The sequence below is a fragment of the Kwoniella shivajii genome, chromosome 9, assembly GCF_035658355.1.
Source record: "Kwoniella shivajii chromosome 9, complete sequence".
NCBI lineage: Eukaryota > Fungi > Basidiomycota > Tremellomycetes > Tremellales > Cryptococcaceae > Kwoniella > Kwoniella shivajii.
In genome coordinates this window covers 579,187-604,349 of record NC_085916.1, presented here as the reverse complement: position 1 = coordinate 604,349, position 25,163 = coordinate 579,187, and the positions used below count along the sequence as shown (strand labels likewise).

Here is a 25,163-nt window from a genome sequence, read left to right as displayed (position 1 = left end):
GAGAGAAGAGAGACGATGACGAAGGGTATATACTTTGGCATGAACATGAGATTGGGATCGTCTCTTCGTCTCTTCTTTCCTCTTTCACTTATTACACATCTCTCATCTCATACAAATCCGATATTGTAACAGACTCATATATCGATATCCATCAGCGTTCATTATCGCTCGTTAATCACCCCTCGAAACCTCTCGCCACCAAACAAGGTCATAAATTGCCAAGAAACAAAGTATAATGGTATCTGCTAATCCCGATTCTCGACCTCTGCCAGAAGGATGGATCACACAGTAAGTACATCAGTTATCTCGCCTGCTCATCGACGCGTTGATCTTGGTGTGTATGAGCTGATCAGTACAATCATAGATTCAACGAAGATTATAAAACTTGGTTTTATGTAAATAAGAATTCACCTTCAGGTGCACAATCTCAATGGACACAGTGAGTATCAATCGTTCTTCGCCACCTTTGCCCCTCTTACCCTAGACCTGGATCATGAGGGTAATGTCATACTGATGATGCTGTGGGATATAATAGTCCAGCAGATGATCAACCTGCCGCATACGCTCCACCAGCCGGTGCGCCTCCTTCCCAATCTACTTATCAAGAGAAAAGGGAGTATGATTCGACTCCCGCTTATCAACAACAGTCATCAGGATATACATCTCCTCCACCTCCAGAGAAGAAGAAGGGTTTAGGTGGAATATTCTCCAAGCTCGCCGGTGGATCTAGTAGTAATAGACCTCAACAAGGTTATAGCGGATATGGTCAACAACAAGGTTACGGAGGTGGTGGATACCCTCAACAACAACAATATCCTCAACAAGGTTATGGAGGTGGAGGATATCAACAACAAGGTTATGGTGGATATCAACAACAAGGTGGTTATATGCAACAACAACCAATGTATGGTAGACCCCAAAGACAAGGTGGTGGTATGGGCGCTGGAGGTGCTGTAAGTTTCTATCTCTCACTACCAACAGCTTTGATGAATCATCTGGGTCTATTGGATTGTATTCAACGTTGAGAAACGCTGACGAAAGCTCCCATTTTGCAGGCCGCTTTAGGTGTTGGTGGTGGTTTGTTAGGTGGTATGATGATTGGAAATATGATTTCTGACGTGAGTCGTTGCACACGACGCTTGTGTATCGTATCTCACGACAAAGGTTAAGATGTTGACAATTTGCGGAATGTTGTAGGGCCAAAACGACGCTTATAACGAAGGATATCAAGATGGTGATAACGGTGGTGATATGGGAGGTGATGATATGGGCGGTGGTGATTTCTAAGTGATTTTCCTAATCCCCTGAACATGAAAGTGGAATCCTTAGTCCTCTCAAGGAAGTCTGGATTTCATCTTTATATATACATCACCAATTTTTTTCCTCCTCGTTTCGCGCTGTAGTGATTCAGAATCTCTAGTTTAGTTTCAGTTTTTTAGTTCATACACGAAAGATCTCGATCATGGATCTGATTTACAATTGCTTCTGCGTTGTTTCAGCTAATCAATCTATCTGTCTATGCACTATGCACAATCTTCCAAGCTTGAGAATGTACCGAATAACAGAGCTTCTATCAACATCGAGGAACATTTATTTTGGGTAGTTTGCAGTGGGATAAGCGAGATCGCGTTGAACCGATTTCAATGACGTCTTTCAACGATCTACCTCACCTAAACCCGATCTCACTCGCAGATCAACTTCCATGCTTCATTCACGGTTACACAGACTCATGCTTATTCGTTGATTGCGCTCATACACTCGAACTTTGGTGATGCCCCATCGTATATCTTGTCACCCTCAACAAATAAAGCGAATTTCCTCATCAGCAGTTTATCCGCAACTACGTCTTTGTACGAGTAAACCTTTTTCTCACCTCGTGCAATCACATCATCCTCAAAATATATTAGTGCGAAAACCAATTCTAGGCTTGACGATACATCACAGAAATATGTCTTCTCAAGCACCAACGTCGATCCCTCAAAAACTATCACCTACTGATCCGTCGACTGTACCTAACCCATTAGGCGACGGGAAATATATCAAAAGTGCCGGATGTCTAATTATAGGGTAAGTCATATCATCCTAGATAGCTTCTTGTGCTTCTTGACAGTGCAGTAGTGAAGGGCAAACCTCTATTCGTGAGACCGCCAAAAGAACCAGGCTGGGTACGTCACTGATATATTGGGTAATCTGAAATAGAGATGAAGTCCTTAATGGTAAAACAAAAGATACCAATTCAAAGTGAGTGAAGAAATATATCATATCAATCTCACCCTCCCAACACTTCTGGGGTTCACAAAGTATGGCTTGATGAGATCAAAAGGACAGTACCTAAACTGATGTACGTCATGGACACAGCTTCTTTGCTCAGTTCTGTTTTGATCTCGGAATTGAGTTGTAAGTCATCTCTCTGGATCACCGTTTAATCCAAAGTGGCCACGAGTATGGCATTAGAAAGATTAGATACTGATCATTTGTATTCCGTTCACCTATTTAGGAAGAGGATAGAGGTCATTGCAGATGATGAAGAAGAGATGTAAGTTTCCTACTTCCCCTTAGGGTCCCTTCGATAGTATGAAAGAAAGGGTAAATCACTAACTTTGTATCTGATTTTCGTAACCTGCCAGTGTTGAAGCTGCAAGAAGGATGACTGAGAAATATGACTTCGTAGTGACTTCAGGAGGTATTGGACCTACCCATGATGGTGAGTTTAGGATTACCTTTCGCAGTTTTATCCCATGATCAAATCGCATAAACATGTGAAGAAGGGTTCTCTTCTTTCTCTTCTCTAAAACAACGTCATTTACTGTATTCTCTGATACCGTTAAGCGAGAGCTTGCTTTTCACTTGGTGTATGAATGACTAAACTGACAGAGATATCATAGATATAACATACGCATCTTTGGGCTCAGCATTCAACTTACCACTTGTTCATCATCCTGAAACACTTCATAGAATGATGGAATTATCTACACCTCAACGTAAAGAAGAGTTGAAAAACGCTACACCTGCTCAAAAACAAGCTAGAGAAAGAATGGCTTTGTTCCCTACAAATTCAGGTTCAGGCTCGGAAAACGTCAAGAGTGAAGTCTTGTTTGTGGATGGCGATAAATGGGTTCCAGTCGTTAGACTTGCTGGAAAAGTATGTAAAGATTCCTCTCCTTTCCTCGACGTCCGCAGGTACAACATCTTGTCACAGGTGAGCTAAGCTAATAACCAGGTACAACATTACTAGTTATGCGTCTTCCCTGGTATACCATCATTATTCCAGCAACTCCTCTTATCTTTAACTCCTTACCTACCATTACCTCCCGCCTCAAGTAAACCATTCAGACATTTGATCTATACAAGGTGAGCACTGAGCGACCAAGTCTACACGTTACACGTGCTAAGAAGTCACCCGTCGTAGCAAACCGGAATCTGTGATCGCTCCATATCTTACTGAACTTCAAGCAAGAGTGAAGAAGGAAGGCATCAGAGTTGGCTCGTGTGAGTACAATAAACGTCCTTACTCACTGAATCACATTTCGTACCCCACTGACTTCACGTATTGCTCAAAGACCCATACCTGTATTCTGGAGTTCATGTCAGTTTGATAGGTCATGATATTGAGAGAGTAAGGGCATTAGGACAAGAAGTAAGTGGACAATCCCATAGTCGCTTACACGTATCACCATATACACGTATGTCTCATAATACCTTATGCTGATCGTGCACTTTATCTTCGATAGGTTGTCAGAGAAGTAGATGGTAAAGTAGTTTCGGAAGGTAAACTGGGCAGTGAAGGAAAGGAGGCAAAGGCTTGAATGTAGAAGCAGCGATAATACGGATTGATCAAATCAAGGGTTATTAATTCGTATTCCATGTGAACTGTATTATCTTGAGATGCTAAGATACTGTTCAAGATAATTCAATCGCTAGATATGTATCATAGATGAACAGAGCTTCCTTTTTTGACCGCCCGATAACACCTGGGATTGAAAGTTACAGCTCAACACCACAACGACTACTGCAACCCTTCTTCATGTCTGTCGCGAAAGGTATATAGTTTTTGTAAGCCGCGACGAAACCCCATCTACGGCCATAGAACATAGAAAACGTCGCATCCCGTCAGATCTGCGCAACTAAGCTATGTATCGCTCGGTTAGTACCATCGTGGGGGACCAGATGGGAATCCCGGGTGCTGTAGTTTTTTTTGTTTTTGAGATGATGGCGGTGAAGGGGATTTTGCCAATTGCAATTGGTGACAATTCTTGATTTCCGATGGAATGTTGATTTCGCAGTTGAGTTGATTAACCGAGCAGTCAGAGAAGACAGCACAGTTGATCATTCGTTGATCTTCTCATATTACCAGTACCGCTTCTACCATAATCACACATCTGAGGTTCATTACAGTTCCATAGCACATATCCCTCCTGCTTAGTGTCCAATCCATAGTCGTCTCTTTACAGGATCCTGTCACGCTTTACCACCCAAAATGCATCAAACGTAAAACACCCACATTCTCCTCTCCCCGTTCCTCCTTGTATCTTGCGCGATTCATTCATGCTGAGAGCGTATTCATCTGGACCAACATGTCATCAACCCAATCATCTCATATCCACATCCCAGCAATCGCAATACCATCTTCAACAAAGTCAATCTTACTTCCTATATCAATCTTAATAGGTATAGTATTCTCATCTGCAATACAAACTGAATTCGCCCATCATCTATCATCGAAATTACAATATGATCAACCTTATTTCACTTTCTATTTGACCCATTCAACATTTTCCTTGATCTTTCCAATACATCTCTTACTACTCAAATTCTTCAATCCATCCATACCTTCTATAGCATATTTAAACTCGATCAAAGGTATTATCATTGATCAACTTGAAATACCGAAATCATCAACATGGACACAATTATCTTCTTTATGGAACCGAAAGATTGTTTACCTGACTTCCATTTTATCTATACCTGCTCTGAGTTGGTATATAGCAATGGCCCTTTCACCACCTGTAGATATAACTGCCATTTACTCGACTTCGGCTTTTGCGACTTATGGATTTAGTATGATACTACTTGGAACTCCTCTTAGTAAAACTACTACACTTAGTATACTACTGGCTTTCACGGGAGTGGTAGTCATTAGTATCGATGGGCTGACGGATGGGACTGAAGGGATGCTGGGGAGAGTCATAGGTGATTCTATCATGTTGTTTGGTGAGTACTACGTCTCAACAGATAGACAACTCGTATTTTGGAAAGTCAAATTCGATAGTGTCATTGCGCTCATGCAACATACATGTGTGGGGAATCAAATGTCATGATATGCATACTGATACCAATCCTCATAGGTGCGATCATACTGGGTCTCTATGAAGTAATTTATAAACTAGCTCTTCCTGAAGGACACGGAGGGATTGTATCTACGGCTGCAGATGATTATTCTCCTTTACCAACATATCATTCACCACCTTCCTCGCCACCTTCAGCACCCACACAGCATACATCTGGATCTTCTCAACATGAGAATGGTTATCATCGCAATCAGTATCCACATATGGGAACTGATCCTTCACCCACTCCAATCGAATTGACTCCTCCATTATCAAGAACAACTTCAAATGCTATCTTACTTCCTCAACGCCATCATCATCATCAATATCAAGTAGAATTACCACCCGCTCTGCATTCCAACTTTTTGACTTCTTGTATCGGTATAGCAACTCTTCTTTTGCTCTGGCCACCTATCATAGCTTTGGACTGGACAGGATACGAACCTTTTCATTGGCCAAGAGGTGATCATGCTTTCGAAATTTGGTTGAGTCTCATCGCTGTTTTCATAGGAGGAACGCTATACGTGAGTGATGACTATCCCTATGTATGGAGAGGATCATGCTGATATGATGTTATTCCCACTCTATCCACATCGCCTCTAACAATCCCTGTGTTTCCTGATATCCATACATGAAACCCCCTCGACGCCTCGACCGCTTTCCCTGCCTTACCACTACAGAACGCAGGTTTGATGGTGTTGATAGGACTTTGGGGACCTACCACCTCATCAGTCGCCAATCTGTTGACTATAGGATTGGTGGCTTTGGTAGATTCGATTTGGTTAGGTCAGATACCAGATTTTCAAACGTTATTAGGAGTCGGAATGATCTGTATAGGCTTCGGAGTGATTCTGTGGGAAGGAGAGGGGTAATATTTCGTGGTGTATCATACGGAAGGATCGGTCGGAGGCTTTGTATGCATAGTGTACATTATCGTATAGTTGCTCATCTCATCTCATCTCATCGCCTCGAGGATGCTTTCTTCAGATGGTCTTGCAACTTATCCTTGTCTCCGTGGCCTGAAGCCCTCTCTGCTGTTGTCATCCCCTGAGAATGATGACGTTTGCAGGATGATGATATCATCACTATATCTGATAAAAAATCAAAATGTGTAAACAAATAAACAAATAAAATGGATTTCCAAGAATATTTCCTGCGCATCCCAAGTCAGATCCATGCCGTTGTTTCTCTTCATTTTTCGGAAGATCTGTTTCATCCCTTCCTTCCAGTGCTTCCCTTTGTCTCCTCGCGCAGTTCACCTGATACCCTCATGCTTTGTCCCATCTCTATCAGAGTTGAGCATATCTTTGACTGATATGAGAACATATACCTGCATTGTTCATACCAGGAATCCCTTGGTTGAGAGATCAAGATAATTCGCAGCTGGTTTTCGAATTCGACGAACAACCTCTTAAAAACCTCCATTTTTTTGACCGTCACGATAGTTCCTAGTGAAGTGGACTCGAAAAAAAAGGCAAATCTAACAAGATGTCGAAGAGCAAGTTCGTGGTTCCTCCTCTGACACCACTGCCAGAAGAAGTATACCCAGTTCAACATGAAGCGAAGAAACCTGATCAAGGATACTATGTAGCTCTGGGACTAGTGATGAGTGTCTGGATGATCACTCCCTTGTGCTGGTGAGTTCCACTGTTGAACCATAACCAGCTGTGTATCATGTCTGATCTCGTTCGAATGGATCTGACGTCTCGTGTTTGGATATGGACAGTGCTTATCTGCTATGGTACACTCTGTTATCGAATTCCCTGTCTAGAGGTTCATTAACATCAACCCTATTCGCTGCATATTCAATAACAGAAATCCTTTTCGCAATCTACACATCACATCTTATATCTCGTGTTCAAACTCCATCTCCACCATCGACTTTACCAATTTCAGAAAGAACGAAACTGTTTCTGAGAGTCATACATTCAGGCCTAACTTATCCTGTTCCACCAAGGGGGATCACCAAACACGCACACGATCACGCGGAAGATGGAGATGGTATTCAGGAAGGTGAATTCAGAGATGCATATGTCGAAAGAGGTGAAGAAGACTCTCAGAAAGGTTTGATATCAGTAGCTGATCTACATCATATAAAAGAAAGGGAATATGAAGAATCAATTGGAATTAGAGAAAGGAAAAGAGTAGGTAAATTATCTAAACAAGAGGAAAATACCATCAATTGTTTCGTGGAAAATAAACAAGGTGAAAGAGAAGAAAAATTAAGAGATCAAATCGAGAACCAAGTTCTACCCAACACAGATAATGAAGAATGGGGATATGAAGGTATTATAAATGAAAATAATGAACTTGTACATTTACATCATTGGGATAAGAGAGCGATTGATTTTAGAGAAAGATTAAGAACTTGGTGAGAGTCTGTTTCAAAACGAATATCTGTCATGTCTTGTCCACTCTTGAATCCACCATTCTAATATACTGATACTGATCTGCATTTAAAAGGTTCAATTACACCCCGTGGGATTCCATCAAGCGTGGAAATATTCAAATGTGGTTAGCATGGACATGTTTCAATACGACTTTTGAGGAAATATCGACCAATGAAAACCATATCAAATTCTTACAATACGTCGTGGAATTATTGGAAGCTAGAACCGGCACTATTTTCGAAGAAGGATATAACGACAAGATCGAATTGAGTAGATTGACCATTGATAAAGTTAACGTAAGTGGTTAAAACTCTAGATGACAAAAACAAAATAGGGCGAGGCAAAGGAGAGAGAGAATGTATGCTAACGATAATCATAGGCAAAAGGAAGACCGTTGATCCTATACGCTTTAACTAATGCGATCAACCTCTTTCTGCAAAAAGTGGTTTATCCTTATCAAGGTATGGGTTTGGTAAGTGGAAAATCCCTATGGTTGTTCTGCCTTCCTGCATCAAGCTGACTACGTTGTCGTAATATCACATAGTACCGTGAAGGCGATGTCGAGTGAGTACCTATAGAAATCTCCTCAACTGTGTCTGTCTGTGTGCAATTGTGAAGCTGAAGCTGTCGTATTTTCAGATACCTCATTCGTATACCCAAAGGCTGGACTCCAGAGAAGGGAAGAACAGAACCAAATGCTATACCTGTAGTCTATTTACATGGATTAGGCTTTGGTCTAGTAAGTCTGCTTTAGATCAAGCTAGTCATGTCTTCCCTTCAGACATAAATCATCCGGTTTGATCGCCATACTGCGCTTGATCTAAAATGATAGCTAATTCCTCTCTTTTCTAGTTACAATCCCATTTCCTGATCAAACATTTAATTTCATCACTCCCATCACATCCAATCTTGATACCTCTATCTCCTTACACTGCTCAATCACTGTTTCATCATCGGCATCTAAGACCTTGGACCAGACAGCAATTAGTTGACGCGATGAAGAATATCTGTACTCAATGGGGATTTTGGGATGAAGGTGCAAGAGGATCAATGAGGGGAGGCGTTAGTCTGTTGAGTCATAGTAACGGCAGTGTTGCTCACGGATGGAGTGAGTTACCCATCTACCTTTGCCTTCTAGATTCTATGAAGCAGTCATAATTCTATCATTGATTCTATGAAGAACAAGGGCAGAAAGCGTCTGGGGAAAGGGAAAATTGGCTAATACACTTTGTCGAACATCAGTATTGAAGGATTGCCCGAGCCTTGTCAAGAGAAGTACCTTTGTCGACCCCGTCGTGTTCTGTCTTTGGGAGGGAGGTAAGTGAAAACTCCAAACAAGTACGAGCCAAAACGAAAAGATACCAAATCTGACTGATGTCATCTGTTTATAACAGATGTCTGTTACAATTTCTGTTATCGAAAACCTTCTTCAGTAAGTTGTGCCCATCTCATTCTCTCACCAGCCAGAATAGGTTCAGCTGACGTCTCATATCAAGGCAATCGAATTGTTGTTATACTACTTCATAGCATCAGAAGTCGGAATAGCACATTACATTCAACGTGTAAGTTCCATCTTGATCTGTATCTCAATAACCTCAGGATACTGATCTGGTGATATCACTATAAATGTAGCACTTTGATTGGGCGGACAATACATTGTTCTTTGATGAAATCCCGAATGCGACTGATTCCAGTAAGACAGCGTTCTTCTTAGGCGCGAAAGATGTCATCATAGATGCGACTGTGAGTTATTAGCTCAATCCGAGATCCAAGATGTCATTGTGAGGAAGTCTCGCCATACAGCCTGACGCTGATGTATCCTCATCACACAGAGAGTAAGAAGATATTTGGAAAGGCGTAAGTTCCTAGCTCTAATTTTCTTACTTTATCACCTCTTAATATAAACCCCCATGGATGACATCAATATGACGTGAGCTGAATCCTCGTGTTTGTACTGATTGCAGATGGCGTCACCCATGGTATTCATTGGGATCCACTTGGAGGACACGGAGATGGACTGATTGGACCTGCGAGAGATAGAGTTATCATGTTTGCAGGGACTGGGACGACCAACAATTGGGATCAATGGTTGAAAAAGGGAAGAAGAAAACATAGTATAGGTCAAGATGAATTCTTGGAAAGAGCGCAAGGTAAATAAATGGATGATTGATGGTAAACCAGGGGCCATAGAAAAAAACGGGATAGATGGAATCATGAACACTGTTAGATCATACACGAATGAGATTATGATTAGGATTAAATGATAATGATATTGTTTGTATTAGACTAATATATATATATACGGCACGGGATATAGAAATCATCGAGACAGACTGAAATAGAAGAACGATTGATAAAGTACCGATCAGTAAACATACACAAAGAGGTTCCACATACACAATGTTACCTTGTAGTTTCATGCTCATCATGTATGCATTGCTGAGTTAACATGAACGTGGAAGGATCGATTAGAGGTACAACTGGATACTTTCCATTTACATTCGATTGAAAGAGAGATAGACTAATTAGATGTCTTCATGAAATCAACATGAAGACCGGACGGAGACAGCGAGATCCTTAATATACGCAACGATCTAATGAGCGGTACTGAACAGTCGATCACCCTATATCATACCGTGCATATCAGCAACTGTTCTGTTTAGAAATGAAATGTGGTAAATTGAAAAACTGGAAATGACTCACAGCATCACCTAAACCAGGTGAGATATATCCTTTCTCAGTCAAGATATCGTCAACTGCACCTATGTATATCTGTAGCCGGTCAAGTCAAGCCAAAGGAAATCATATCATCAATATTCTCAATCCCAATTATCAATACTCAAATATTGGTGTGAGAGTGAAGAGTGCAAGAGAGCTAAATAAAGTGTTGGAAAAAAAAGAAAAAACTCACTTCGACATCTGGAAATTCTTCAGAAACATGTTGTACACCTTGTTTTGAACCTAATACAGATATAATCTTGATTTGAGAAGGCGATAATCCCCATTCTGTTAACATATTCAGAGCTGCCAAAGCTGTCCCTCCAGTTGCGATTAAAGCTGAAAAGCAAATGATCAAGTGATCAGCATGGAGACGTTTTTTTTTCGATTTGGGAAGACCCCACAACATCGAAAGACCTTTGCCCCTTGACGTTGGGTACGAGAGTGTTACTTGGACAGATGAAATAAAAAAAACAAACAAGTAGACTTACGATCAAGGAGGAATACTATATCCGCTGTCACTTGACTTGGGAGTTTAGAGTAATACCTTGTTCATTTAACAGAGTCAGCTCATAACCTAATATCGTAGAAGACATGGCTTTTTCTAAGCTCACTCGATAGCTTGAAGAGATGCTTTATCTCTGAATAAACCAAGATGAAGTACTGTAGCTTCTGGGAACATCTCGAGAGCGGCTATACAAGATAATGACAGGGTTTTCAATGTCAGCTTTGAGTTCTGAGTCAAGAGCGGAATGGAGTGCATGCTTTGGGATCGAGAATGGAAAAGGAACATCAAGTCGAAAAAAGGACACGTACCATCAGTGAGACCGATACCAGCTCTTAAAATAGGAGAAAGACCAATCCTAAGTGGGATCGTTTGACCTGTAAATGGAGCTACTGGAGATTCGAGCTTTCAATATAGTGGATAGTGGTCAGCTCGAGTCTTCGCGCCAGACAACAGCTTCGTCGCAGGCCATGGATCACTCCTTATAATGCGAATGAGGAGACCATGCTTACATTGGGCACATCGGCGAGAGGAAGATAACGAGATGCTTCGTAAACAAGCATAGATCTGTAACACGCTTTATCAGTTCAAATCCCCACAGAGAGGTTGCACTTGAAACGTTACGCTTGACTCACCCGATAGCCTTTACACCTTCTCTGAAGTCCTTCGCGGGAAGATCATGTAATCTCAATTGAGTAAGTTTGGAGAGAATCAAAGGGTGAGAGGAGATTTGTACTTTGGGTGACAGAGACATGTTGGACTTGCAGATTAATTGGAATACTGATTATGAAAGAAAATGTCGAGGGGGATAAAATGGCTGTGACCTGAAGAGAACGCTCATATATATATATATAGACGTATTGCTTGATTCCACCCGCTCGGATGGGTTGGCGAAGGCGGATATTCTATGATAAAGGGAGGAGGGGTGCTGCCTTCGTTCTCGCTGCGATAAGGCCGGACAGGATTCTTCACTTATTGAATTCCCTGACTGTCGCAGTGGAGCTGGGACTTGAGTACGTTCTGATTGCGTGTTATGGTATCGATTGCCTGTTGATGGGTGAACTGTACGAGTATGTCTAATAATCACAACAATCCGTTCAAATACGTCTATACCATATCAAACAAACGGTTATCAGCGAGAACATGCACCCGATGCACTCGGAACAGATCCAATACCACGTGCGATCAGAATACTTTACCCGAAATTTCACCTGGATGTTTCGGATTCGACCTGGAGATGAGCCTGATAAACATCTTCCCTAGCAAACCCCTGCCCACCGGATATCAGGCTCATGTGCCCCGAGGGTGGAGGAGAACATCACAGACAAACGCGCTTGAGACTGTTTCTTTTTTCTTTTTTTGTTTCTGTACACTGGAATTTGTTTCACTTTCACTTGTGACCTTCCAGATTCTTTCCTCTTCCCGATGATACAACACATTTCTTGATACCGTCAATGTACGATGAACGGAATCAGAGATCTGACAGAAGAATATCCGACACCTGTATCGATCGAAATCCTATCTTCTTCGGAGGAAGATAATTCTGAAGATGAACAATCAGCCGGATCATCCTTGAAATGGTATAAGAAAGTAAACAAGTATAGAGGTAGGGGCGGTCATCCATATGTCTGTCATGCTATTGCAACTGTATGTAACAATATCCTTCCTAACGTTCCTTCTATTGCATCGACTGTGTCTTGCATGACGTCGGCTTTCGACCGGAGCTTACGTGCGAATTATGGATGTAGCAAGGACCACAAAGGAAACAGACTAGATATGAAGATGTGAAATTCTGGCCTTATATAGGCCCGTTACAACCTTGGAAAACGCCCAATGGTGTTCAATGGTCTTGGAAGGAATATGAAAATACTATAGCCACATGTACGAAAGGTAAAGTAAGTTAATCAGCTGTTTGTCCCCTTCCACAGAAGAGATAGAAAATGGATGAATAGCTGATTGATCGGTATATTTGGTAGATAACAGTCGCAAGGTGTACAGAAAAGGATCCCTGGAAGATCTTATGGGAAATGGATATAAACGTAAGTCACCTTTGTAGGTCTGCCAAGATAGAAATGTAGCTAATATGAATCATCATGTAGGATCATCTATATACTATAACATGGGGTTATCATCCATTTACATGTCATCCTTTAATAGTCACGGCTGGTCAAAAAGGCTTGATATACATACTCGATACGATCACCAAGGAATGCTTGAGGGTCCTCCGAGGTCATGGTGGTGTAAGCATGTTTCCTGTTTTGGAGGAATAGCTTACTTAGATTGACCGTGCAAAAAACTCCTAGGATATCCTTTGGCTCACTTCCCATCCTCTTCATCCACATATTCTAGCTTCAACATCCTATGACAAGTCAACCAGAATATGGAATATTTTAGGATCAGATGAACCTAAAATACCCCTAGGAGAATACCCAAATGAAAATTTCCCTATGGGTGATGCGGATGAAGGTAATTGTTTATTCGCAATATTAGCTGGGGAAGGAAAAGGTGGTCATAGAGGTTATGTCAGTTGTGCAGTGAGTAATCAAAAGTGTCTTTGTGAAAAGTTCTCAGATCATTGAGCTGATGTGTTATGAGAGTATAGACATTCCATCCAATCAAGAATGCAATTGCAACAGTTGGATTAGATAGACAAGTGAAAATATGGGCATTACCTGAATTTCCAAAACCGAAATTAAAACCAATACCGACGCCGAGAGGGTATAGAGCGAAAATAATCTTCGTACCGGTATTTTCGACGAGCAGATTACACGAGGACTTTGTGGATTTTGTCGATTGGTAAGTCATCTCTTGAAGACTACTGTTGTTCATTCCCAGCGGCATCGTACACATCTGATCATAAGCTGCCGGTAACAACATCAATGGCCTATGCGCTTACAAGTATCCCTTTATATAGGCTAGGCGACGACACCTTGATTACGAGATCAAGGCAACAGGTGGCTATTTGGCAATGGTTAGGATATAGAAGATACTTCCGTCCGAAAGATCCATTACCGCAGAATATCGACCCTAGTGTACACGATTATAATGATTCAGGTATGTTATGTCGTTCAAAAATCCAGCCGTAATCGCCGCCAAGTCTCCACTCAAGTACCCATACTAATTAGCTATTGCAGGCTCATTCATGCCTATCTCGAAATATCCCCTCGGATCCGATTGCTGGGCAATGAACGCTTCGTTGCATCGTCCTTTCTCCCCTACTACAAGCGAGCTAGATAAGATGTCAATGGATGGACACATCCTTACCGATCCGCTGGTTGCTCTCGTTGCTCATAGAGTAGGACATCACGCCCCTGAGATCCTATTGTTTAACCCTTTGCTTGCACAAGATGGTGAACCGCCTTTACCGCCTCGAGAGATGAGAGCCAGAAGCAGAAGAGATAGTGTAGCATCTGAATCTGAAGCACCCACTTCTCCTGTAATTGGGGACACCTTAATGGAGACAGCTGTTGAGGAACCCGAAGATCCGGCCCCTGCGGGAAATGGGAATGTCAATACGCAGTCAGTGAATGTAGATATACAACAAGATATCATCACAGAACAAAATGGATCTGCAATTGGACCTGAACCTGCATCTGGATCTGGATCCGCAGCACATGTTGGAATCACACCAGGACCAAGAAACAGGTCTTTGGAATCTTGGAGATTAGTAGCATCGGATTATCAAGCTTTGGTCAAATATAATTCGAAGAAAGGGTGGAGAATGTTCATTGGTGGTACAAATATATGTAATGTTGCTATATCACCTAGAGGTGCAAAATGGATCGTTGGTGTAGGTGAACCTGGTACTGTCTTTGTTTGGAAATTGGATGATTAGCTTGAACCGATTCGTGTGGGGCATCAAAAGCCGAAGGACAAGATAGAATCGATGAGAGAGAAGTTGAACGGGAAGAGGGGAGTTGCTTATAATCTGTTTTAGTCTATGTTCAAGCACATGTTGTATTATGTATGATAAGCTCATGATAGTGTACACTGTGCTCATCTGCTCATTTCACAATTTGATGTGTATACATTCACATTCACATTCACATTACAAGATGTATACGAATTATTTAGATACGATTTCTACTTTGATTTTAGATGTTTTCAATTTTTGGGGGGATTATCTCATGCGTTTTACTATAATTTTTACTTTCATCCCATCCCATTTCCCTCTGCGGTTCGCTCCCATCATTCTCTTCCATCACTGCGAGAGATTCAGAGATTAAGTTACCAACCATTTCTTCTGAATACTCATATGATCTTGTTTCAAGATACCATGTTCCAATTCTGCATGTCTAATTTCACCTTTTGGTCCCACATTCAAATCTGCCACCACTTGAGCTTGACTTCTGGCGTTTGGGCTCAGACATGGACTTGGTGGTCGAGCTGGACTTGGACATGGAGATGGAGAAAGAGATGGAGATTGAAGGGATTGCTCGATTGGTGATTTAGGTAATTTATGTTGAAAAGGAGTAGGTGGCCTTCTCTTGTACCAAGAAGAAGAAGAAGAGGAAGAAGAGGGGTTATTGGATGAAGAAGGTATTAAATCATCCATTGAACTTAAACTGAAACTGACTGATTTCTTCTTATGTCTGCCTTGCGCACCTCCGGCTCCAGGTAAAGGAGGTCTGGAAGGTCTCGTAACTGTTATAGATGGAACAGCTAAATATCCAGGCGAAGGATGAGGTGAACCAGGTTCCAATCCATGATTATGTGAATTGGGTGGCGGAACAGTCACTTCTTGATTAGAATTGGAATTGAAATTGGGATTGGCCGAAGAAGAAATGGGATGATGATAGATTACAAGTAATGTTAAGAGTAAAAAAGCGATATCTACAGAGGATGATAACAAATCCATGATGGTGGTTTATGACTGAGAGTATGTGGTTGGAATGGTTCCGTTTAGGTGTATGGTGGTGATTTAGAACTTGTTGCAAGATACAATATGCTTTTAAGGTTAATTCCTTTTCTTTTCGATTGTTCAGCTGCAAAGCTTTTTTTAAAGGTTTTCTTTCGACTTGGTTGGTTGTGTTAAGAACAGCTCTGAAATCCACAGAGATCATATCCTTATATAGATCACTTACGATCCGTCAGTAAAATGTTGAATCAATCCGTCTCCGTTTCATATTTTCAAAGGACAGAACAGGGAGCTATGCACAAAAGTATGTCAAGGGGATGTACCACTAAAGGAGGATGGCAGTCTCAGTCGTCTTTTGCCAAGAACAAGTGTTTGCTTCACAACGACATAAAGGAAGATCAGATGATGGATGTCTCAAACATTCACGGAACGCGTCTCGTACGCGATACAGACGAACGTAATTATGGTCATAGAAGGAGATTGATCAGTTAGCGTTTGAAACCAGTACATGACGTAGAGTGAAGTCTAGTGGAATCAGTCCCAAGTATGCAGTAGGTCGAAATATACGTCAATGAGTATTTTGAGTGTTATATACAATCTCTTCTGACCCTAATGACCCTATCTCCTCTTGGCGCCGTCCAATATCCTCCATAAATCAGCTACTACCTGTCTATCAGTATGTCTCCTGTTCCTGTCAATCTATGCGAGTTCATATCAGCTTATTGCTCCTTGTCAGCTTAGAGAGATGTGAAGCTCACTCTCATCTCTGTTACATTCCAGTCTTTCACAGTTGGATTGATAGGCTCGTTATGCCATTGGAAATATACTCCTTTGACTATATATAAGAGACGATTAGCTGTGATCCGCCCGAAATGACTGGACCATGTTAAGTGCGAATGGACATACCATTCCTGAATAGTACTCTTGGATCTTGCCATTTGTAAGGTTTGAATTGCCATGCTTGACCTGTCGTCACGACGCAGACCACTCGATCCCTACACGCTAACTGTCAGCCAAACAAGACCACTAAGGGAGCTGATCGACTCACCATGCATCTTGACCGAATTTCTGCAGTGCATCCACGCCGTCCACCACGTAATATTTGCTTGTCACGTCGCCTGTAGAGAGTAGTCAGTACCGAGACTTATCTACATTAGATCGCAGGTTCTTACCATGAGGACCACTCCGCTTTCTGAGAATAGGCACCATGTCTTCCGCCTTGAAATTACCTTGAGACGCTTCATGCTGCCTCGCAACTTCGGAGGGTTCGAAACTAAGATCTCGGAACGCTTGTCAGTCGACATAATCTCCCGACGGCTGAAATCGATGGTGTCAACCGTTCCACTCACATTCCCTGTTCCAAGAACTTCTTCACGTTCCACATCGTCAGAAGCGAGGTAGGTGAAGAAGAGATAATGATGATTGGATTATTGGACCTGGCCTTTTTGGGTCCAGTAAGGGGTCCTGTAGATACACAATTGATCAGAATGAGCATCAAGAAAGATTGGTGTAATCATGAACATCACACATACCTGTCTGAGATTGAGGTTGGGCAGCAGCTTTGTTCCCTCCTTTATCGAATGAACTTCTCAATGCTCTTATCTTCTCCACCATCACAGTTTTGAGGAAAGATTCAAAATTCTTTTTTACAAACGGCAAAATCAGCCATGTCGAATTAGGCGATGAAGGCATACTCACGTTGACTTTCCCACCACCTGACGAACGAAGAACAGTATTTCGATCTCGCAGCTCTACTTCTTCTGCACGTAGCTGGAATCAAGTTATAGAAATCAATATGTGCCCATTTTGGAAGAGGGATAAAACTTACCTTCTTGCAAAATTCTCGATCTGCTACATCCACTTCATACGTCCTTTTTATAGGAGCCGCAGGTTTCGAAGGTCCAGCTTCTGCTGATTGCAATGCCGATGGTAAAGCTTCTACAGTTGCTGATGCCGCTGAAACACCTTTACCTAAATCACTGCATGTCAGTATCTCCTGACTCTCTGATACGCGTTTTGAGGATTGCATTGTCGTTTGGCTGGATTCATACTGGTAGTACGATACTCACCCGTATCAACTTGTTCGCCTTTACCTACTATTCTACCTGAACCATCATGCTCTCCAGTCAAGTATTCTACTACACCTCTTCTATCTGTTATAGCTACAAGACCCACACCTCCAGCTTGAGCTTTCACGAGATAATCTCTCACACCACTTTCCCTTTCATTCCAAGCTAACCACAATTGACCAACAGAATAAAATTCGCTCTTCGACTCAGCTTTTGACGTATATCTTGTTGCAGCATCTTTGGCTATGCTGATTGGCGAGTCAGTCAAGGGTGAGACAGGCGGGAAGGAGATAAATGATGCCTCTGCTAAAGTCGAAGCGGGTTCAGAAGACGAAGTGAGGAGTGACGGTGGAAGATTCGACGTTATGGATTGACGAAGCAGGTCAAGGATATCAGGAGAAGTCGCCATTTTGTTAAACCTGGTTCGAGTGGGTCAATAGACTTTCGGCAACAGTAGAGAAGCTATGAGATGGGATAAGGGGTGCTGAACATAGGAACAAATGTCACAGTTCATGGACAATCTGTCGCTGTTGATGCAGGTGGAAAGTGTACGAGCTATAAGAGGCCGGAATCAAATGCGAGAATTGGGCAGCGGCGTATTCCGCCTCTTGTCGACAAGAAAAATTAGAGGCAGAATGTGGTTTCACAACTAGATCTGAGAAAGAGCGAGATGCGCAGGTAGAACTTATGCATGTACGAGCTGAGGTGATAGAAGCAGACCGACGAATACAGAAACTATGCTGATAGTAAGAACAGCTAGGAGGAAGATTTTGCCCCTTTGGCCTGCGTCGCGTCGCTCCTGATTCGCAGTAAGTCCTCTCTGGTCAGACGCTATTACATCCATGAGCATCTTAGACTTGGCATATTTTCGAAGTACTCACCTTCTTATCGCAAAGGCTTCTGAAGATAGAATGACTGTCATCGAAAAGTACGAGAGGGGTATCAAACTAGGGAGATCAGCGGAACTCTTATATCTCACGACCTACTTCTGCCACTTGTCCCGCATTCATAACCAAGATCCTATCGTAATACGCCACTGTTTGAAGTCGATGTGCAATTGAGATTAACTTGTGAATGCTTCAACGTCAGTTCCTCTTCTTTGTTCAAATGAGATGACACGTTGACGTACCGTCACATCCGCAAATTCGGATTGAATTATTTTCTGGATCAAGGCGTCTGTCTCTGAGTCAACAGAAGATGACGCCTCGTCTAGTAAAAGGACTTTACAACGTTTGACTAGGGCTCTAACCAACGCAACTAGCATAAATAAATCAGTATAAACGATTGAGGACAGTTTTGGAAGATCGGTGGAACCTACGAAGCTGTCTTTCTCCAGCGCTGAAATTCGTCCCTTCATTAGCCACTAGAGCATCAAGATGGAATTTCTCTCTGAGAGAGACGGAGGCATGGGGACTTTTGTGTATAAGATTGAGAGCGCCATTTAGACTTGCATCGGAATGACAACCCGTCGGATCAATGTTATCCCTATCACAGTAAGTCCCATGAGTCTTGTGAAATATCGCACACCGTGGCGGATCATCAGATACTGGTACTCACCTCACAGAACCACCAAAAAGAAATGCGTCTTGTGGGATGATAGATAACCTCTTTCGCAGCTGATTCCGTCACCAATTACCGTTAATTTTCACTAATTAAGCGCTCGCTAGAATGACCCACGGTATCTAAGCCCATATTCGAAATATCTCTACCATCAACCTCCATTTTTCCTCCACAAATTTCAATGGTCCTGAAAAGAGCTTGTGCGAGACTACTTTTCCCCGCACCTGTCCTACCAATAATTCCCACTTTTTCGCCCGCTCTTATATCAAAGGTGACCTCTTTCAAAACCAGAGGTAGTTCAGGACGATATCGCATTTGAACATTCTTGAAAGATACGATACCTCGACTCGGCCATACTTCGCCGTCACGAGGATCAGTCGAAAACGTGGTGGCTGCCTCGGAAGGAAGAGACATATAGTATTGGACTCTCTCGACGGTATTCTATTTGTAAGTGGTATGGCAGTCTGTATCAATGACGACTTGTGATTGGAGGAAAGAGGAGGACCGCTCACCATCTGTTGTTCAGCCTCGGTAATTACCCTCACCAGATTGTTCATGACTACAATATAGATTGTTCAGCTTTTCCTGTTGTTAAAGTAGGAGGTGTGGCGGAAATACAATATCTCACCGGAAGTTGTAGAGATGACATAGACTAGAACGACGCCGAATTTAGCTGGAGACACACTGTTTCTAAAGATTATCCCAAAGATTGATACAGCCTATACGCAGTTCCTTTAGTCAACATGACACACGACCTTGACCTCATCGGAAGTGATTGCGGGATCAGGAACATGTTTGTGAAGGGATTAACTCACCAACACCAAGAATTGAGTGGTGAAGCTCATTCTTCGGCCAAGCCAGCTGTTGATCCCGATTAGCCACAGCCATGATTTGTCAGATGATAGAGAAAAAGGGACACTGACCCGCTTTGAGTGAAACTCTTCGAGAACTCGCAGAGATCAGCTTCAAACGGGGTATCATCGATAGAAGTCCATGAAAGCTTACTTACGCTGATCATGATCGCAGACTGTACTTGCATGATATCGTTAATGCTGGTCTGAACATTTTCGAGGAAAAGAACAACATAGACAATCACTCACAAAATGTACATCCACAGACTGCTCCAATCTTCTAGTAAATCTTTCCTGTTGTCTAAAAGCTCTTATAACATGTAATCCATCTAGCTGAAGAATACAGAAAGAGCAACGTCATTCTCACGCTTGATCCATTTGAATCTGGAGTTCGTTCTAGCGAATCTTAGACTTACTTGTTCCCCAATATTGGTGAATATATGACTCCTCAAAGTGGATGCTAGTCTTTGTATCTCCCGAGATGTCCTTCTATAAAACGTAATCAAGAGCCACTGTGACCCATTCTGTCAATCATACACCTTGGCTCAAATTTCAATGATGACCTACGATGTACATCAAAGTGGGAATAAATGTGAGTGCAGCGTAGGGGTAAGTATATAGAATCAAAGCCAGGGACCCTACTATACTCAATAGCGATCTAACACGATTCCAATGGAATGTAAGCAGATTCCACCAATCACCAATATTTTTGGATCTCACGAGAAGACGCTATTCCAGACAAATGACAACCTATCGTCCAGCTGCTCTATGTCTAGCATAAGGGGGTCAATAAGCCTGAGCAAGACATCAGAATAGGTATCATGGTATGTACCTTTGGACAGCCGACTTATGATTCTTCCGGTCTATGGTCAGAGTCAGTATCGTTGCACAAGATAAGAACTGAGCATTTTCCGAAGGAAACCTCACAGGTGTGCGATCATGCCAAGTAATAGGACTTCTCATGACTCCCGTCCAAGCTTGATTGAACATTGCATATGAGGCTTTAACACAAGCGAGAAACATAGTATACGTAGCTCCCCACTATCGTTGACGTCAAACGAGAGCAGTTTCATGCAGGGTGAGTTTCTGAAACTTACAGTGAATAAAGCCATAGATACCCCCAAACCTGTTTGATCATCTCAGCGAATGTGCCAATCTCGTTCCAGGTATCTTAGACATGAACATACCTCCATAAATACCCATATATGCTCCTTGAGTTAGCCCGAACTGATTCTCAGACCAATACCCCAAGAACAGGGTGTTGAACACCGCTGCAGCTTGAGCCGAGACCAAGAAAATGACACAGCAAGTAATTAAGGCAGTCGATCTAACTGTCTTCAGGTAATTCAGGTACACTTTGCTTGAGACTGCGCCCTCCGCTCTCTCTTCTTCGAGAATGAGTTTCATACCTTTCTCTTGGTTGTTTGTTTCTTCCAGGTCAACGTCGTCTGCTTCCTCTTCACCAAGCTTATCAGACTCTGTGTTGGAAGTCATTTGGGAAGTGATTCTGGAACCGTATTGGTTTATCAAGGCTCTGAAAGCACCTTGCTGGTTGAGCAAATCCTGGTATTCAAGTAGTTTCAGTCGTCTTTTCCGCTTTGCAAATCGTGCAAGTGCTCACCCCATAGGTGCCTTTTTGTATCACCCGTCCATCTCCCTTTTCGTCCCTGTCCATGACCAATATGAGGTCTGCACGAGGTAAGATATCTAAATGATGAGTGACCAGTATTCTTGTTCTACCTCCCATTGGACCGGACAGTATACACTTCTCCAGGATATGAATCCCGACGTGTGGGTCTACAGCTGATAGCGGATCATCGAGGAGGACGATATCACTTTCTTCGTACGCTGCTCGAGCGATACATATACGTTGCCTTTGACCTCCTGAAAGCGTTATTCCTCGTTCACCTATCTTTGTCCTAAAAGAACATCAGAAACTTAAAGGTATACACAAATCCAAAAACCCTTACAGGTCACCATCTGGCCACATGGCAACGTCAGGACGCAAGCCGCAAGCATCAATGATCTGATTGACTCGAGCAATATCCACACAAGCTGGATCGGCGGAGAAAGTGATATTGTCTCTGATGGTTCCAGATTGGACCCAAGCTTGTTGTGGCACTGTTCACAATGATTTAGTTCTGAATAACCCATAAGGCAAATCAGGCAAGAATTTACCATAGCTTACTGAACCACCAAAGAGAACCTGTCCATCAATCTGTCTAACCTCGCTGATCAGTCCAGATAGCAGTGTAGTTTTGCCTGTTCCTACCCGTCCGATGACGCATACTAAGGCGCCTAAGCGTATGTGTGATCTCGGTAAATGCACAGGATCTGAATCAGTGGACATCGGTGGGCTTACCTCTCGGAATCTCTAGATCTATATTTCTCAAAGCAAACGGTTCCGTATTATCCTTCAACTCAATCTCAGCTCCTTTCTTTACTACCGGATGAGTAGTCTGTACCTGCTTGTTTTCCGAGCAGGTATTGTCAGATGATTTCTGAGTCGTCGAAACGTTCGCATATTGGAAGTCGCCCTTTGCAGCAATAGCAAAAGTTGCTTCATTGTCAATCGTGAGGTCAGACTTGGTTTCATGCGCCTTGATTTTGGATCATCAGCAAATATACCAAAGTATTGTATCATCCACTAACAGTGAGAAAATCATTGATCCGTCCTGTTGTATATCGTTAGCACTTCTTAGTCAAGGGCATAGTAATGAGCTCACGTATACCGACTAAAGCCTCTCCAGCGGCCGTTAGCACTTCCGGTGCTAGGGTGATCGGACCTTTAAGAACCATAAAGTATTGTAAGCTGGAAAAGATTATGGCAGCGTCTAGCGTATGTCCGGAAAGAGCATAAGTAATGAAGGTTACTGCACAGGCAGATCAGCGGATACACAAACAGAGGAAAGTGGTTACACCGACAAATAGCAGCCAGAGTAGGTATGAAACTCATTGTGGCGGTCAATGTTGATCTGCTAAGATTGTTCTCCTTGAACTTTGATAATTCGCTAGACCGCATGCTTCCAACCTTTCGACCAAACCAGCCTTCATAAGCATACAACTTGACTGCCCTGATATTGTTTAGGACTTCCGACAAGAGGCGGACTCGGGAATCAACCAGTTTATTTTGTTCGGATCGAAGTCGTGATACATGCTTGAACATCCATACTGAAATCGGCTACATCAGCAGTCGTAATGATAGACATCTATAATGTACAGTATACGGTGAAGTTGTATTCACCTTTGAAAGGTCCCGCCAGCAGCAAAACCTGAGGTGCAAAATTCGAATTCAATCAAGATCGAAGCCTGGGACTCACAAGTCACTCACTCCTAAACCGACTAAACCTGAATAACCGATCTGCCAAATCAGCAGTCCTATTCCCAGTATAAGCTGAATAGGGATATTGATGATCTCTTGTGAAGTATGAATCGCTTGATCCTGTGTCCGTAATTAACAATCATCTCTCGCAAACCGACAATAATGACTCACGATCTTAGAACAGTCAACGGAGACCATGGTAGTTATCCTTCCGTTGGTCATTTCCACTTTTGACTCGGCAGAAAGGCGCCTGTCGATCCAGATATGTTTAGCAATTACACCTTCCAATCAGTATTCACAAGAAAATACCTACATCGACTTTCTCATGATCATTGTAGTCAGCTGATCGACAGACATCTGATCAGCACGTCTTTCACAATCAAATTCAGGTACGGGCACCCACCGCCGAGACCACTTTCTTCCCTGTCAGTCTAGATCTCCACCATGCATAATACAGGATCGTAGAAGAAGCAAGTAACAGCAACCATATCCCTATTGCTGCGCCTACCATATGCCCGACCGGTTTTGGCGATATCAAGTCATCTTTCGAAATTCCTGTAATGATTGCTTTGTGCCATGAATTGGATCGAGAGATTTGCTGAATGAGAAATTTGATTAGGAGGGGGGCAAGTAATCGTAAACACACTGAGACCGTTCGTCAGTCAGACATCAACAACCAGGGGTGGAAGACGAAAAAGCTTACTGGATGAAAGCTTCATTAGGAGCGAGGGCCACCACTCGGGATAGATCGTGAAATACATAGCTCTCAGTAGGTTTTGGTCATATGTCTCTTTGATAGGACTGACTTCTGAAGATCCGTTTTTAGCCGGTTCTTTGATAGGTTCTACATGATCTGTTATATTCTTGGCGCGATAAGGGAGTGGTCGCTGATCGGGTGGCATTCGGCGCATAAATTGAGCTTCAAGGGCATCGCCGAGCTAGATCTCTGTCAACATATGATCCTCAACACCTCTCAGGAACTGACCAAGCGACATTGAAAATCAGGGGTAAGATCGTATAGATCTAGTGAAACCAGCATTAGCTAAATTGACAGTGATGGGGCCGTACCTTCAGTTTCGATCGGTCTGGACCAGGCAGCTTTCATAACTGGGCCTATCCAGTTATTCATGAACTTGTCTGCTAAGCTTGCATCTTGGTGAGGAAGTGGAAGATTTCCGAATACCCCCAGTGGAGCTGACTTCGACTGCCAAAATGGTATTGTCATCTTGCGATTGAGTGACAGATATGACAAATGGTTGGACAGAATGATACGTCTTGTATGAAGATATGATAAGGAGACAACCCAATCTGGTTCTGGCAAATCGAAGGAGCCTTCTCACCTCCTTTGTTGTATGCCAACCCTTTGTGCTACTTAGCCTTCCTGTGTGGAATTTATCAACAAGAGGGAAAGGGGGTCTATAAGTTACAGCCTCCAAACCGGTAGGAAGGGTTCAAGAATTGTCATATTAAAAAGACGATACACTGCATCACAGATGCATACCGACTGAGGCTCATGTCGCTCCATGTTACGATACAATATACATACACAGATCGAATAATATT

The 25,163-nt window shown here is 42.6% G+C and overlaps 9 protein-coding genes and 1 non-coding gene across 10 annotated transcripts; 6 read left to right on the top strand and 4 right to left on the bottom strand.

The window, feature by feature from the left end:
- Positions 1 to 235: 235 nt before the first annotated feature.
- Positions 236 to 1,287, top strand: IL334_006547 (uncharacterized protein; the record flags this gene model as incomplete). Its single annotated transcript, XM_062938247.1, has 5 exons — positions 236 to 288; positions 365 to 439; positions 536 to 953; positions 1,056 to 1,118; positions 1,198 to 1,287. 5 exons carry the CDS (start codon positions 236 to 238, stop codon positions 1,285 to 1,287), a joined length of 699 nt encoding a protein of 232 aa, XP_062794298.1.
- Positions 1,288 to 1,948: 661 nt separating this feature from the next.
- On the top strand, positions 1,949 to 3,806 carry IL334_006546 (uncharacterized protein; the record flags this gene model as incomplete). Its single annotated transcript, XM_062938246.1, has 10 exons — positions 1,949 to 2,067; positions 2,200 to 2,241; positions 2,359 to 2,397; positions 2,498 to 2,536; positions 2,628 to 2,704; positions 2,886 to 3,142; positions 3,236 to 3,351; positions 3,410 to 3,489; positions 3,561 to 3,637; positions 3,732 to 3,806. The coding sequence occupies 10 exons, from the start codon at positions 1,949 to 1,951 to the stop codon at positions 3,804 to 3,806; spliced, it is 921 nt and encodes a 306-aa protein (XP_062794297.1).
- Positions 3,807 to 4,076: 270 nt separating this feature from the next.
- Positions 4,077 to 4,191, top strand: IL334_006545. The gene has a single exon (XR_009999599.1). It is a non-coding gene; the product is annotated as a 5S ribosomal RNA (ribosomal RNA).
- Positions 4,192 to 4,574: 383 nt separating this feature from the next.
- Positions 4,575 to 6,199, top strand: IL334_006544 (uncharacterized protein; the record flags this gene model as incomplete). The annotated part of the gene is made up of 3 exons (XM_062938245.1): positions 4,575 to 5,211; positions 5,346 to 5,851; positions 6,008 to 6,199. 3 exons carry the CDS (start codon positions 4,575 to 4,577, stop codon positions 6,197 to 6,199), a joined length of 1,335 nt encoding a protein of 444 aa, XP_062794296.1.
- Positions 6,200 to 6,815: 616 nt separating this feature from the next.
- Positions 6,816 to 9,875, top strand: IL334_006543 (uncharacterized protein; the record flags this gene model as incomplete). The annotated part of the gene is made up of 13 exons (XM_062938244.1): positions 6,816 to 6,964; positions 7,054 to 7,698; positions 7,791 to 8,013; positions 8,097 to 8,189; positions 8,262 to 8,281; positions 8,357 to 8,456; positions 8,570 to 8,825; positions 8,960 to 9,034; positions 9,112 to 9,149; positions 9,214 to 9,279; positions 9,350 to 9,460; positions 9,550 to 9,574; positions 9,682 to 9,875. 13 exons carry the CDS (start codon positions 6,816 to 6,818, stop codon positions 9,873 to 9,875), a joined length of 1,995 nt encoding a protein of 664 aa, XP_062794295.1.
- Positions 9,876 to 10,311: 436 nt separating this feature from the next.
- On the bottom strand, positions 10,312 to 11,694 carry IL334_006542 (uracil phosphoribosyltransferase; the record flags this gene model as incomplete). Its single annotated transcript, XM_062938243.1, has 8 exons — positions 10,312 to 10,341; positions 10,421 to 10,489; positions 10,629 to 10,774; positions 10,927 to 10,982; positions 11,050 to 11,128; positions 11,252 to 11,345; positions 11,453 to 11,507; positions 11,576 to 11,694. 8 exons carry the CDS (start codon positions 11,692 to 11,694, stop codon positions 10,312 to 10,314), a joined length of 648 nt encoding a protein of 215 aa, XP_062794294.1.
- Positions 11,695 to 12,401: 707 nt separating this feature from the next.
- On the top strand, positions 12,402 to 14,775 carry IL334_006541 (uncharacterized protein; the record flags this gene model as incomplete). The annotated part of the gene is made up of 8 exons (XM_062938242.1): positions 12,402 to 12,587; positions 12,689 to 12,835; positions 12,917 to 12,979; positions 13,040 to 13,180; positions 13,244 to 13,474; positions 13,543 to 13,736; positions 13,855 to 13,994; positions 14,075 to 14,775. 8 exons carry the CDS (start codon positions 12,402 to 12,404, stop codon positions 14,773 to 14,775), a joined length of 1,803 nt encoding a protein of 600 aa, XP_062794293.1.
- A 387-nt stretch (positions 14,776 to 15,162) lies between these two features.
- On the bottom strand, positions 15,163 to 15,798 carry IL334_006540 (uncharacterized protein; the record flags this gene model as incomplete). The annotated part of the gene is made up of 1 exon (XM_062938241.1): positions 15,163 to 15,798. The coding sequence occupies one exon, from the start codon at positions 15,796 to 15,798 to the stop codon at positions 15,163 to 15,165; it is 636 nt and encodes a 211-aa protein (XP_062794292.1).
- Positions 15,799 to 16,416: 618 nt separating this feature from the next.
- On the bottom strand, positions 16,417 to 18,276 carry IL334_006539 (uncharacterized protein; the record flags this gene model as incomplete). Its single annotated transcript, XM_062938240.1, has 10 exons — positions 16,417 to 16,497; positions 16,557 to 16,633; positions 16,705 to 16,793; positions 16,847 to 16,916; positions 16,971 to 17,071; positions 17,148 to 17,262; positions 17,331 to 17,439; positions 17,497 to 17,568; positions 17,627 to 17,769; positions 17,868 to 18,276. The coding sequence occupies 10 exons, from the start codon at positions 18,274 to 18,276 to the stop codon at positions 16,417 to 16,419; spliced, it is 1,266 nt and encodes a 421-aa protein (XP_062794291.1).
- A 415-nt stretch (positions 18,277 to 18,691) lies between these two features.
- On the bottom strand, positions 18,692 to 24,825 carry IL334_006538 (uncharacterized protein; the record flags this gene model as incomplete). The annotated part of the gene is made up of 34 exons (XM_062938239.1): positions 18,692 to 18,698; positions 18,749 to 18,782; positions 18,847 to 18,934; positions 18,997 to 19,124; positions 19,186 to 19,352; positions 19,425 to 19,483; positions 19,545 to 19,868; positions 19,940 to 19,986; positions 20,056 to 20,146; positions 20,243 to 20,288; positions 20,351 to 20,454; positions 20,528 to 20,611; positions 20,695 to 20,790; positions 20,846 to 20,936; positions 20,999 to 21,050; positions 21,111 to 21,141; positions 21,206 to 21,319; positions 21,376 to 21,404; positions 21,466 to 21,841; positions 21,900 to 22,197; positions 22,249 to 22,399; positions 22,457 to 22,576; positions 22,641 to 22,878; positions 22,931 to 22,953; positions 23,005 to 23,151; positions 23,204 to 23,449; positions 23,523 to 23,550; positions 23,610 to 23,720; positions 23,772 to 23,850; positions 23,914 to 23,942; positions 24,004 to 24,245; positions 24,304 to 24,538; positions 24,586 to 24,623; positions 24,669 to 24,825. 34 exons carry the CDS (start codon positions 24,823 to 24,825, stop codon positions 18,692 to 18,694), a joined length of 4,110 nt encoding a protein of 1,369 aa, XP_062794290.1.
- Positions 24,826 to 25,163: the final 338 nt, after the last annotated feature.